This window comes from Varanus komodoensis, unplaced genomic scaffold, assembly GCF_004798865.1.
Source record: "Varanus komodoensis strain SLA01 unplaced genomic scaffold, ASM479886v1 scaffold151, whole genome shotgun sequence".
Classification (NCBI taxonomy): domain Eukaryota; kingdom Metazoa; phylum Chordata; class Lepidosauria; order Squamata; family Varanidae; genus Varanus; species Varanus komodoensis.
This window is the reverse complement of record NW_025335443.1, coordinates 167,922-181,903: the sequence shown is the minus strand read 5'-3', so window position 1 is coordinate 181,903 and position 13,982 is coordinate 167,922. Positions and strand designations below refer to the sequence as shown.

At 47.7% G+C, this 13,982-nt stretch overlaps 1 protein-coding gene across 4 annotated transcripts in view; it reads left to right on the top strand.

The window, feature by feature from the left end:
- Nucleotides 1–138: 138 nt before the first annotated feature.
- Nucleotides 139–13,982, top strand: part of LOC123021014 (zinc finger protein 397-like) — a 52,024-nt gene continuing 38,180 nt past the window's right edge. For all 4 annotated transcript variants that reach the window (XM_044425386.1, XM_044425387.1, XM_044425388.1 and 1 more), the window contains exons 1-2: nucleotides 139–297; nucleotides 12,668–13,407. In XM_044425386.1, coding sequence (XP_044281321.1) covers nucleotides 12,679–13,407 — 729 coding nt within the window. In that variant the 5' untranslated portion in view covers nucleotides 139–297; nucleotides 12,668–12,678. The remainder of the gene's footprint in view (nucleotides 298–12,667; nucleotides 13,408–13,982) is intronic.

Genomic DNA, 13,982 nt, shown 5'->3' with positions numbered 1-13,982 from the left:
CCCTGCGAGGCGTCCCTGTGCACGCGGGAGTGCACGTGTGTGCGCGCGCACGCGTGTTCTGCGGGGGCGGAGCCGGCGGACGGCCTCCTCGGCCTTTGCAGCTCCGCCATTACAGCGGCGGCGGAGCGCAGAGGAGAGCGGAGAGGCGCGGGGTCGGTGGGTGGGATCCGGGCTTTGCCTTCCTTTTGTCCCTTGTGCAGCCGGCCGGCAGGAAGGGGTCGTGAGGACACGCAGGCGTGCTGGGCTTCGTCCTCCTCGGCCCGTCGGACTCGAGTCGCGCTGAGCTGCGCTGAAAAAGTGAGTTGAACGGCTCTTTTGGGGAGGGGGTCTTTTTCCTGTTTCCCTCCCCTCCTTCAGTGCGTATTTATTTCCGCCAGCCGAGCTTCCCCGAGCCCTGCCTCGCCTGGGGACCGAAGCGAGCCAGGGCGGGCTTAGGCTGGGTCCGCGGGAGACACGGGGACGCCGGCTTGCGGGTCTGCCGGGGCTGGGCTTGCCGTGCCGTCCGTGCACCTTTAGTTGCGGCTTCCCGGGCAAATCTTAGTCACTGCTGTTGATGAGGAACCGCTTAGAGGTTTCCTTGGCATGCAGGTGTTGCTAGTAACGAACCTGCACCAACAAAGCTCCCCCTTTTTATTTTTTTAGCTTGCAAAGGAGGCATCCCTTAAAGGCATGGCGGGTACGGCCTTAAAGGCATGCCGTGTCCTCTGTCCCCTGCTTGTTTTCCCGACTTGCTCCTTTTAGAGAGAGGTTTTGCTAATGCTGAGATCAGGGCATGATGTTTGGCCTTCAGCACTAGCCAACAGCAGAGGATCGTGGAAACTGTATGTCAGAACATCTGGAAGTGTCATGAGACTGTTGCTACCCTGCAGGGTTGTTGTGCACGTAAAATTGTGGGAGGGCAAAGGTGGGCTAGCTAATACCCTGGAAGACAGAAGGAAGATTCAAGGTGATTTTGATAGATTGGAGTGCTGGGCTGAAAGCAGCAGAATGAAATCCAGTAGGACAAAGGCCAGGTTCTGCACCTGGAAAAAAAGAAACTGGATGCATCAGTACAAGATGAGGAGCATTTGGCTCAGCAGTAATGCAAGTGAGAAGGATCCTGGAATTGTTCTTGATTACAAGCTGATTACGAGCCAACAATGTGATGTGGCTGCAAAAAGGGCAAATACTATTTTAGGCTGCATTAATAGAAGGATCACTTCCAAATCCCGTGAAGCACTAGTTCCCCTTTACTCAGCACCGGTAGGCCTCATCCGGAGTCCTGTGACCAGTTCTGGGCACCACGGTTTAAGAAAGGCACAGACAAGCTGGACAGGGCTTAGAGGGGGGCAACAAGGGTGATCCAGAGACTGGAGACAAAGTCCTGTGAGGAGAGATTGAAAGAACTGGGCATGTTTAGCCTGAAGCAGAGAAGACTGAGAGGAGATAAGATGGCACTTGTGAAGTACTTGAAAGGCTGTCACAGAGAGAAGGACCAGGATCTCTTCTCATTCATTCCAGAGTGCAGGGCATGGAATACAAGGCTCAAGTTACAGGAAGGCCGATTCTGGCTAGATATCAGGAAAAATTTCCTGACTGTTAGAGAAAAGGAAGCCATGACCTGGGGAGGTGGTGGGCTCTCCCACACTGGAGGCATCCAAGATGCCACTGGACAGCCATCTAAGAGGGATGGTTTAACTGGGAGTCCTGCACTGAGCGGAAGTTGGACCCAATCGCCCTCTGGCTCCATCTAACTCTACCAGTCTGTGGTTCTATGATTTTATGGTTGTCAGCAACCTTTCCCTTCCTTGCCTTTAGTTTTCAGTGTGTGGTGATAATGCTCATCACAGATACAGACAACAACAAGAAATATAGTTTGACCATAAGGAACATTCCAAACTCCATTACTAAGAAAATTACTTTTGCTTAGCCCTGACAAAGGACCAAGAGTTCTTGAAAGCATGCACATTTTTGCTGCTATTTTGGGTTGGCCTGGTTATTATGGATTTTGTAATAATGGGCATTCCATTTTGCCCTTCTCATCCAGGAGAAATTTGCAGGGCAGCCTTTCATGGTTCATTTAAATATATATATATATATCCACAAGTTTGGCAATGTTATGGCATGACCTGTTGCTCCTCATCCTCTTGGAGGTGGCGGACATGTGGCCATCTAGTTTGAGGTAATGGCAGCTTTTTCTTTTGCTTGCAGGAAATTAAAGAACTGTAGTACAGACAGTGTCACACAAATTGTCTGGTGCTTTGTATGTGTTCTCCACCTGGAGAGTTTTGTGCCCTCGCTGGGCTGGGCACCTGCTCTTGTTTTTCCAGCTTGACCTGCTTGGTGGACAGAGGGCTGAGGTAGGAGGCTGCGGCATCTAACCACCTCCGTTGCGTGGACCGCAGCAATCAGGTTGCCGTGGTGAAGAGGCAGTGGGACTCCAGCAGGTACTTGTCAGTGTGGGTGTGGGCCCTCTACAAGTGCCTGACCGTATCTACCCTTGGTTCCAGTCCTCTCTCCCGTACTGTGATATGGATGCTCACTAACAATCCGATAAAAAGACGTGTGAACATTATCATGCACCTCCAAGTTGAGGCCGCATCCTCAGTATAGTTAACTGGGAAATAAGCTCCTTTTTTCTGGTGCTCCTATTATATTTTACTGTATTGTTTTATGGGCTGTTGTAAACCACTCAGAGAGCTTCATAGACTCATAGAAGAGTAGAGTTGGAAGGGGCCATGAAGGCCATCGGGTCCACCCCCCTGCTGGTGCAGGACACCAGGCTGCACCACCCCACACAGATGGCTGCCCAGTTTCACCTTGAATGCCTCTAGTGTGGGAGAGCCCCCCACCTCTCCAGGCAGCTGGTTCCACTGTTGTATTGCTCTGACAGCGAGGAAACTTTTCCTACTGTCAAGCCTGAATCTGGGTTGTCACAGCTTGAGCTGATTATTCTGTGTCCTACACTACCAGCAAAAAGAGACCTTGACCTTCCTTTTTGTGACAGCCTTTGAGGTACCTCTAGAGGGATATCATGTCCCCCCTCAGTCTTCTCTTCTCAAAGCTGAGCATGCCCAGTTCTCTCAACCTTTCCTAACAGGACAGTGTTTCCAGACCCAGGATCACTCTGGGTCTGCTTTCCTCTGCACCCTTTCCAGTTTCTCTGCATCTTTCTTAAATTCTTGGGCCCAGATCTGGACACAGATGTGGTCTGATTAGTGAGGAATATAGGGAACTACTACTTCTCATGATTTGGAATACTTCTGTTAATGTATCCCAAAATAGCGTTTCTCCTTTTGGCAGCTGCATCATATTTTGGCTCATATTTAGCCAAAATATGATGTCCACAATTACTCTGAGATCTTTTTCGATTCTGTTGAGCCACGTAGTCCGCATCTTGTATCGATGCCTTTGGTTCCTTTTTCCTAGGTGGAGGAGTTGGCACTTGTCCTTATTGAATATCATTCTGTTGCTTTCAGGCCAGTGTTCAAGTTTATCAAGATCACCCTGGATCTTTATTCTGTCTTCTAGGGTGATTGCTGTTCCGCTCAGTTTTGTATCATCTGCGAATTTGATTATTTTTCCTTGTACTTCCTCATCTAAATCATTAATAAGGATGTTGAGGAGCACTGGGCCCAGGACTGAACCCTCTGGCACCCCACTAGTTACTTCCCTCCAATTTGAGAAGGTGCCATTGATGAGCACTCTTTGTGTCCGATTCAGCAGCCAATCTTGGATCCACCTTATAGTTTTTCTATGTAGTTAAGTTTCTTATAAGAATGTCATAGATCACTATAGCTTCAGCTACGGGGGAAATATAGAAATGAAATAAATAATAATAATTTGCTTCTGAGAAAACGTAACTAGGATGGCACTATAATTTGGTTTTCCAGTGCTGTTATATTTTTTTGGGGGGTGATTATCATAAGAGATGGATGTCGCTACTTTTCTAGAAACTGTTAATTGAACTGACTGCAGTTATAGAAGACCTCAGTTCGGAAGGCTTAGTACATGAAAATGTGGTTTCAGTATGAAATAAAGGTTCCCTCTACTTCATCCACCCATTTTTTGATTCTAACAAAAAGAGAGGACACGTCTAAACTGCTTGGAACCCAAGTATCTGCACTAGCATTCTCCCTATATTGACCTGCCAAGACTTAAGAGCAGGGGTCCTCAAACTTTTTCAACAGGGGGCCAGTGGACAGGTGCCAGCGGTGGGCATGAGCTGCCAAGCCGGTGCCGGGGGGGGGGCCCCGGGGGGGGGGGGGGGGGGGGCGCACGCACGCAAGGCAAGTCAGGGACGGGGGGGGGCGCACGAGGCGAGCCGCCGGTTTTCTCGCAAGGAGATCGTTTTCTCTGAGCAAGTCCAAAACATTCTCCCTGTGAGCAAGCTGCCACTGGGCGCACGCATGGCAAGGCGCCGGCTTGCTCAAGAGGAGATCGTTTTCTCCGAACAAGTCCAAAATGACCTCCTCCCGAGCAAGCCACATGCCCGCGAGTGCCCGCTGCATGCCCAGCGAGTACAAAACCTGTGGGGCGGGTCAGTTAAATGGGCATGGCAAGCCGGATTCGGCCCACGGGCCTTAGTTTGAGGACCCATGCTTAAGAGCATCATTTCTAAGGACCACATGAGCCGATTATACGACAAGGGAGAGAGCTTTCTCAGCAATGGAAAACCATGGATATGACTGGCACCGACATTACAATTGTTTGCGTTTTTCAGCTCTGTTGTTTAACTGACTCATGTGCTGTGTGTGTGTATCTGTCCCGCTGTGTTTGCTGTCTTCTCTGCTTTTCTTGTATCGAAGTGATTTTAGTGTTGCCTTTGTGTTGTGTGTGAGCTTAAGTACATTCATATGAAGTGTTGTGTGGTATTTGCAAGAATGAAGTCTTGTAGATCAGACTGAGCAGGGGAAGAAGATAGACTGATTTCTGGTCGGTTGTCAGGCCTGTCCTTATCTTGGCTAGAAAAGACACCGCACCGTAATGTTATAGCCAGGGGATCTTTGCATCTTGGCTCTGCAGTGGTTGGTTTGCTCAGGATATAGACTAAGAATGTATGAGGGAGCCATGCAGGATCAGACCTTGAGGTGTTCTGATCACACAATGGCCAGGCAGCAGCCTGTGGTAACCAGAAGTAGGACACTCCACAGTAGCAGCTTCTTCTTGTTTGTGATCCGGTCTTACATGCTAGCTGGCCTACAGCCATCAGGACAAGTGGCCATTGAATCTGCTCATTCCCCTCTTCAAAGCATGGTGGTTACCAGTCTGAATTGTGGGAATGAATTCCATAGTTGGTCTGTACGAGGGGTCAGCAACCCGCGGCTCCAGAGCTGCACGTGGCTCTTGAACCCCTCTGCTGCGGCTCTGTCCCACAAAACACCGATCTGCGACTGAGGCTGGTTAAGTAAATTGCGACATTCCTCTGCTATTGTGCAGGGAAAGTGTGGAACAAGCTTTCTGCAGGCTCTCATGTTACACAAAACAATGCTGAAAAGATTCTCTTTGTCCCAGTGTAATCTCCTTCCTCTGAATGTTAAAAGCTGCGCTTGGGACCTGTCACAATTCACAACACTTGACTGTTTATCTGCTAATCAGTCACTAAACACACCTATATCTCTAAATATCTGCACCCAATCTGGGACAGATCTAGGACCCGCCCCGATTTACTGAGCTTCCCCTCCACCCCCCATCCCCCCACACCCATAGGCCAACCATGGATAAATTCATTCATTTATTCATTTAGAACTTTTGTATGCCCTCCGTTATGCATAGCATCTCAGGACGGCTTACAGTCATAAAAACAACAACAATGAAACAACAATCTTAGCACAATGAATAGCAATTAACCACAAACATAAGTTTAATAGGTTAAATAAAAGCAACTGTTAAACATTAAAATCAATTTTTAAAATAACAATTAAAAGGTTTTAACCTGGCACCAAAAAGAAAATAAGCTTCGCGCCAAACGAACCACTCCAGGGAGCGCATTCACAAGCTCCGATAAAAACTCAAGGTAGAAGGTTGACCTCTCGCCCTGACCCTGATCACTCCAAACGTTGAACCTTCCGAGGCTGATCTCTGGAGGGAGGTGCACTCTGGACACCGCTGAAGCCTCCCTGGTCTCCACAAGGCCAGTATCGGGGGGGGGGACCCCGAGCCGCCACCAGGACAACCATCGCCTCCCCCTGCTCTGCGCCTAAGCCCTCGTTCCCAGCAGGGCCCTCGATCCCTCGAGCGCCTCGGAATCTCACCCGAGCGCATGTGCGCAGCGCATGTGCACGGCAGGCGTGCAGAAGGTCCCTGTTTGGCTAACGGCCCCCAGTGAACATGGAAGCCACTACCAGGCGAGCACCGAGCTTGAAGAAAAGTTTCTGAAGAAAACTGAACGTTTAATGGCTTCGGCAAAGGGCGGCATAGAAATGTTCTAATAAATAAATAAAATAAATAAAATGGTACATGGGTAGATTCATTTGCTTTTACTGCTGACGAACTTATGGGGTTTGCTGTTTAATGCATGCAGCCCTTTAGCACTGACTTTGACTCTGCAGAAAGCTGTTCTCCTATTCAAAATATATGAAAGGAATCCTACTAGTTTATAATGTAAGATTAAAAATAACAGTTTTTAGTGACTGAACAAGAGCTGCAGCTAAATCTTAATGAAGATATAGATCTACTTCCTTGTTTTTTTTGGAGTTCAAAATGTTTAGTTGCATGCAGAAATAAAAATTTGTTTTCTCTGTAGCAGTTCATTGATTTCATAAATTCAACACACTATAGTTTTTTTTATACAGAGCATAAAGGTAAAAAATGATATATGCAGTGTTATCTTCATTTTAGATGTCAAAAGGGTTTTGCGGCTCCCAGTGTTTTCTTTTCTGTGGGAAATGGGTCCAAATGGCTCTTTGAGTGTTAAAGGTGGCCGAGCCCTGGTCTATACACTCCCACCAGCCAACTTCACACAGGATGACCTCTTTGGGTTCTGGTAAAATGAAAGAAGGAGAAAAATGCCTCCCTACCCACTTTGTCCCTAATTTTGTACAGTTCTCTTATGTCTGTCCTTATTTGCACTTTCAGTAAACTCACAAGTCCCTTTCCTTTCAGTGGAGTTGTCCCAGTTCCATGATCATTCAGTTAAGATCATAAGAAAAGCCACAATGGATCAACCCCAAGGTCCATCCAGTGCAGCACTCCAGGCACACGGTGGCAAACCAGCTGCCCACAGGATCCCCCAAGCAGGATGGGTGCGAGACCTTCCGCTGCCCAAGCACCTCAGCAATGGGTGTGTGCAGGCAGGCCACCTCTGATAAAAGAGGCAGCACGTGGCCAGCAAGCCCTGGTAGCCTCCTCCCTCATGAATCTGCCCAGCTCCTTTTTAAAGCAATCCTGATTGGTGGCCATCACTACATCCCAAGTTTTTTGGGGATGTTTTATTTATTTATTTATTTTTATTTTTTATTTATATCCTGCCTTTTCCTACAAAGGGCTCAAGGCAGCTTACATCATTCTCCTCCTCCATTTTATCCCCACAACAACAACCCTGTGAGGTAGGCTGGGCTGAGAGTCTGTGACTGGCCCAAAGTCACCCAGTTGGCTCCATGGCCGAGCGGGGACTAGAACCCAGATCATCTGAGTCCCAGTCCCATGCTCTCAACCACTACACCACACTGGCTCCCAGTTGACCAGAACTGTATACATTCTAAGTGTGATCACAGCCTAGGTTTGTGAAATAGGATCTTGATGGTTTTATTTTTTATTCCATTCTTAATTATGCCCAACATGGAGTTTGTCTTCTCTTCGCCAGTAGCTTCTTTCACACTGGTCACCAAACACGCTGCAGTGCCACTTTTCCTAACCACAGTGCCCTTTGTAGCCGAGCTGTTGTGGTACTGAGTAACCTCCAAGCATAAGGAAGGGATTTAATCTTCTTAGCTCCCCCTTTCGACTTCTTTTTTTAACCAGTTCCCTCTCTTTAAGGAAGCGTCTGTTCTTAAACTCAACTATGACTGTGTTGGACTTCCTCAGCAAGTTTCTGGTCAAATATATATTTAAACCTAGAGCAGCATGGTCACTGTTTCCTACTGGTTTGACCATACTCTCATCTCATACTAGGTCCACGAGATTAAATCGTGGGTCGGTCACTTCCTCTCTGCTTTGTTTGGGGACCAGCTATTCTAGACACAATCACTGAGGGCATCCACAAATGTAACCTCTTTGTCATGACTGGAAAATGCATTTCTCTGGTTGTGGTGTGGTGTGGGGTAATTGGAATCATATGATACAGCAACACTTCCCCATTTGGATATTTCCCTGATTTTGTTTTCTATTTCAAGATTATGTATGTATGTGTGTATGTATGTATTTATTAGATTTATGTCCCGTCTTATTCTTTTCTTAAGAATGCGAAGTGGCTTAGATCATTCGCCCCCTTTTTTACCTTGAATTTTCTGGCTTGGAGGTCGATCGCATGTTCTTAGTGCTAACAGAGTTTTGCAGTCAGGTATTATCACTCACAGCACTTCTATGGGGGAATCTTCCAGTATGTCCTTCTTTGCCCTTTCTGTAGAATTTATAGCCAGAGATTGCTGCATCTCACTGGTTCTCTCCATGCCTCCAGGTTCTTCTTTAAAACCTGCTCACCCGTCGTGGCTCAGAAGTTTAGGATTAACATAGAAACACAATGCATGGAGTCTCTCCAAATGTTTAGCCTAGGCCTAATCTACAATGACCACTTACACCTCTTTGACTGGCTATCATGTTTCCCCAGATGCTCCCTGTCTGTTTTCTCCCCATGTCCATTTGGGTAATCTGAAACCTTTTCCTCTTCATCCCTTTGGGATCATTAAACCCAAGCAGGATGCTTTTGAGTGCCTCTCAGCTGTTCCCCAGGTTAATTTTTAAACCTGCTCTGCCCCCTTTTCATGCATCCAGTTCAACAAGCAGGTCCCATTTTGATTCAGGCAGAGGCTAGCACTCTTGCACAGGCCCAGCTTGTCTCAAAATGTTCCCCAGGACTTAACAAATCTCAACCTCTTCTCCATATGCCACCGCCTCACCCACAATAGATGTCTCACCTTTGTCTGCTGACAGAATCTCGGTTTTCCATTTGTGAGGTGGAAGTAAAAACTCTGGTTCCTGAGAAAGATCAGCCATTTGAACCTCCGCTGCTTTATTTGCATAAGCCCAGGTTTCCTGCAGGATCTACTCAGGACTCAGCTGCAAGGTTTCAATACAAGTACAGAGCATTTTATACTCTCCTGGTCATGTACACAAATACAGAGCAATAGATGACAGAATGCGGACTTTACAATGAGATTCTGAGGTCATCGTTTACAGAACAAATAAGGAAGATGGCCAAACACACAGTGACAATGAGATTACAATATTTCTAATTGCAGTGTATTGATATTTCAGTTGAGTAAATTCCAGAAACTTGAACCCATCTCTGAGTCTGCTTAGGCATGTCAATTCAGGTTATTCCCTGAATTCTTCCTTGGATCATAAGCCCCTGTGTTACATTCTGTTATCAGGAAGTCTGAGACCCTGAGTAATGGATCCGCACCTTTCCGACTGGCCAGGCTGCATGAAGTGCTCTGGGCTAGCAAAATAGGTACTTCTGGGTAAACTCTGAATTCTTGCAGGGATTATGTAGCTACATTGTGAATGTATATAATGTATATTCGACTGAACGGCCTGTCTGCTCTGGCTTAGAGAAGGGAGCTGGGAGGAGTGCCATTTTAAACAGTGACTTTGCTTGGAAAGCTGGTGCTTTTGAGAAAGAGTGCAGATTTGATTTTATAACACAAAAGCATTCCAGAGAAAGCTGCCACTTTTATACCGCTTGATAACATAAACTCTCTAAGCAGTTCATTTAACCATACAGTACAAAAGAACGTAAACTAAATGCATGAAAGCATGACAGAAATAATAAAAGAGCAGCAAAATTGCACATCAAGGAAGGTGTGGGGGAATGGGTACATCTCCAAGAGGCATCTAAAGTTCAACATTTCTGCTTCTCAGGGCACACTTTGGCATCCATATAGGGGGTCCCAAGCCGTTTAGGGGCTTGCATGCCAACAAGAAAACCTTGAACGTGGTGTGGTAGCTAGTAGGTGGCCTTAAGGAAGCCAGCCTCTTTCTTAGCCTCAGTGACTGGGTCCAAGCAGTATCTTAAGTTGCAGTAGTTTATAAGCCAAGGTGATGTCTGAACCCAGCAGTGCGTTGTAAGCCACTGTCAAGTCAAAAAAGCAGATATCCCCTTGCAAGAGTCACAAAAAAGCTTGCTCTAGCCAGCTTTTCCAGGCCTCCATAGTGCTAAAAGCAACACTGGAGACAGCTGGGAAAGGTTTGTCCCCCAGTGACCAGAAGGGGGATACTTCACAACTTGGGCAAGCCCCTGTATGCATGGGGGGGGGGGCAGGCTTGTCTCTTTAAATTGTTTACCTCTTTGGGGGTTTCTCTCAGGTTTTGCCTCTGCCTGAGCTGCTCTTGACTTGGGGACCATTGGGTAACCCCCCAGACTACCCTGGGGATCATGCTTGGAAGGGAGGAGAACTGAGGTGTTCCCCAAAACACTTTTGAATAGGTTAATAGATGTTTTCCAGGATGGGGGGTGGGGATGGGGGGGTGGCATTGTGCCTCTGTGTTATCCACACTGGAGAAGGTGAGGGCAGCCCAGGGCCCTGCAAGCACACCGTCCAAAACCCCAAGGATTCTGCTGGAAAGGCTGCTTTCTGCAGTGACACACCTTTAAAAAAGGGTTAAAATAGCATTTTGAGAGTTGCAATTGGTGCCAGCAAGTGGCCATGCCAGACTGCAACTGTGCCGAAAGCACCCTTTGCAGACAACGTTCAGGCTTTGTAGGGGGGATCACATGGCCCTGGGCTGCTCTCTCTCTCCTTCCCACATATGGCTAGCACAGCGCCACGGAGTCAAGCCGTGGTCGGCGCTCACTGGCTTTCGGCAGCTCGGGCCTCCTTTCCCTGCCATGGTGTTTTCTGAGGGGGAACAAGAAGGGAGAAAGTTGGACACGACGCCCACTGCGTCCAACAGCGCACAGTTAAAATTCCCAAGGGGTTTAACAGGTTGTGTGAACCTAGCTGGTCTCTCCCTCAGTAGAAAATAATAGTGGTATAATATTGGGATCTGGGCAGGAGAAGGCCACTGGACCAGAAAGGACTGCTGGAGGCATTCTTAGTGGCCCAGGCAAATACCTCCCTGGTTAACGAAATTACAAGGAAACTGCCAGTGGTGACTAGGAATTAGCCAGAGACTTGCTCTAGAAGATTGGAGCCATTTTGGAGCCGAGTGTGCTATTCTCCCCTCGCCTCAGCTGGGTCCAGACCTCTGTATTTGAAGAGAAACCGCAAAGTGAGTAAAACTGTGAACGATGCAGATAGAGTGCTGTCTTTGGACTCCTGTGAGCTGTCTCCCCAACAACCTCCTTCCTGAACTGAGTGCTCTAAAACATGTTTTAGACAAACTCCCATCTGCCCAGCCAGCATGGCCAATAGTCAGGAGTGTCTGGGTTTGGCAAGCAAAACCTCTGGAGGCACCAGATGGGGGAAGATCTGATATGAGCGAATTTATTTATTCATTCATTCATTCATTCATTCATTCATTCATTTATTTATTTATTTATTTGGGACATTTATATGAGCGAGGTAGACCTAGCCTACCTCACAGAGTTGTTGTGAGGATAAAAATGGAGACTGTGTCAGAGCCTTGAGTTCCTCCCAAGGGGAAAAAAGGCAGAAATTTAAAAAAATATTATTTACGGCTGCATTTATTCTGCGTTTTTCTCTCTGACAAGTACCCAAGGCAGGGCAGCTTAACTGATCCTCCTCTCAATATTTATCCTTCACAACCCTGCGAGGTAGGTTAGGCTGAGAGTCAGTGACTGCCCCAAAGTCACCCAGTGGGCTTTGTAGTCAGGTGGGGACTAGAACCCCCCAGTCCAGTGCTCTGACCACCATGCCATACTGACTCGTGTGTATTTTAAATAATTTTTAAGAAAAAGAAACTGGCAGTTCTGCAGAGACTTTTCTTTCTTTAGCATTGTGTGTGTGTTTAAGGCACACCTCCCATTGTGTGTGTTTTGATTGCTCAAGGAGGAGCTCCCCTTCCAAATCAGGGCTAGCCCCACTGCTTCCACAGGCCTTTGACTACTGCTCTGCTCTTCTGATAAGAAGCAAGCCGCTCCTATCAATGGCAAATGCCAGCCAAAGAGGCAGAAAGTGGCTAGTGTGTTGAATGAGAACCGGAGTTTGAGGGGTGTGGGCAGCGGAAGGCTTCCATTGGGATTAACCTTTTTAGGGCTAATGGGGCAGGATATAAATCAAATAAAAAGATAAATTTTATTTATTTATTTATTAATTATAGCATTTTTATGCTGCCCCTGTTGCAGAAAGCCTCGGGGCGGCTTACAAAGCAGACAAACAAACATAGAATAAACATTAAAAATCCGGAGCATCTCGGCAATAGTATAAACCAGTAAATAAAAAGAACAATTAACAATTAAAATATTGTTTAAATAAAAAGGTCTTGGCCTGGCGCCAAAACACAAATAACGACGGCGCCAGGCAGAGCTCTCTGGGGAGTGCATTCCATAGGTGGTCCAAATATATTTGTCCACAGAGGCAGGATTGTAGTTCACACAATCTCAGATTTCAAATTTGGTGTTTCACAGCCGGGGAGACAATGGAGGCCAAAGCGGCAAGTCTAGAAGTAGAGGAGGATCCCAAAGGTCTCAGGAAGCCCTCTGGCACAGCCCTTTCCAGACGCACCAAGGAGCAGCCTGGATGGAGAGGCCTGCAAGAGGCTAAACAGGAGTCCTGCAGAGGGGTGCAGCAGCGCTGGGAAGCCCAGTGGCAGGAGTTCCTGAAGACGCTGCAGTCACCCTGCGTCGTGTGGGAGAACCCGGAGGTCTCGGAGGCGGCTCCCTGGGACGATGCCAAGGCCTTCCTGGCCTCCTTCGAGCAAGTGGCCAAGGCCTGCCGGTGGCCTCGGGGAGAGTGGGCGGCCCGGCTCCTGCCAGCGCTGAGCGGAGAAGCCCAGCAGGCCTTCAGTTCCTTAGAAGCAACAGACAGGGAGGACTATGAGAAGGTGAAGGCCACCATCTTGCGAGGGGATGCGATCAAAATGGAGGTGCAGCGCCAGCACTTCAGGCAGTTCCGCTACCAGGAGATTGAAGACCCGCGAAGGATTTACAGCCAACTCCAGGAGCTTTGCTGCCAGTGGCTGAAGCCGGAGCGGCACAGCAAGGAGCAGATCCTGGAGCTGCTGATCCTGGAGCAGTTCCTGGCCAGCCTGCCGCCCGACCTCCAGGGCTGGATCCGAGCGGGAGGGCCGGACTCCTGTTCCCAGGCGGTGGCCCTGGTGGAGGACTTCCTGATGAGCCAGCAGGAGACAGAGGCAAGGAAATGGGAGGTGAGGTTTTGCTGTCTAATCCTCTGAAGCTTCAGTGGGATATGGATACTGAAATGGATGGGATTTCTTCCATCTTTCTGTATGTTTGGCATTTATGTTTTGTTTCTTGTAGGTATGTTTTGGCCCAGAGAACATACTCCTTTTTTCTGGGTGGTCAACACACTAGAAAAATCAGCATAGCCTGCTCCTGTGCCTTTAACACCTGTGTGTCATGCAGGAATCAGCAGATTAAACCCTTCATTGCACAGCAAAGAGGAAATAATAATGACCTGCTAGCATCAGCATATCATAATGCTGTTCTGCACAGGAACAGAGGCCAGTGGGAAAAGTTGGCAACTCTTAATTCAAAAATGGGGAGAGGATAACCGAAGCAAAGGTTAAAATTGGTTGCAAATGTTTAAATAAGGTTTAGACAACCTGGTACCCTCCAGTCTACAGTTCCCATAATCCCTCACCATTGCCCACACTGAATGGTGCTTATGAGAACTGTAGACCAAAACATCCAAGAGACAAGAGTTTCCTTACATTTGGTTGCTGCTGCAGCTGGTTTCAGCTTTACTGTGAATGATCAGTTC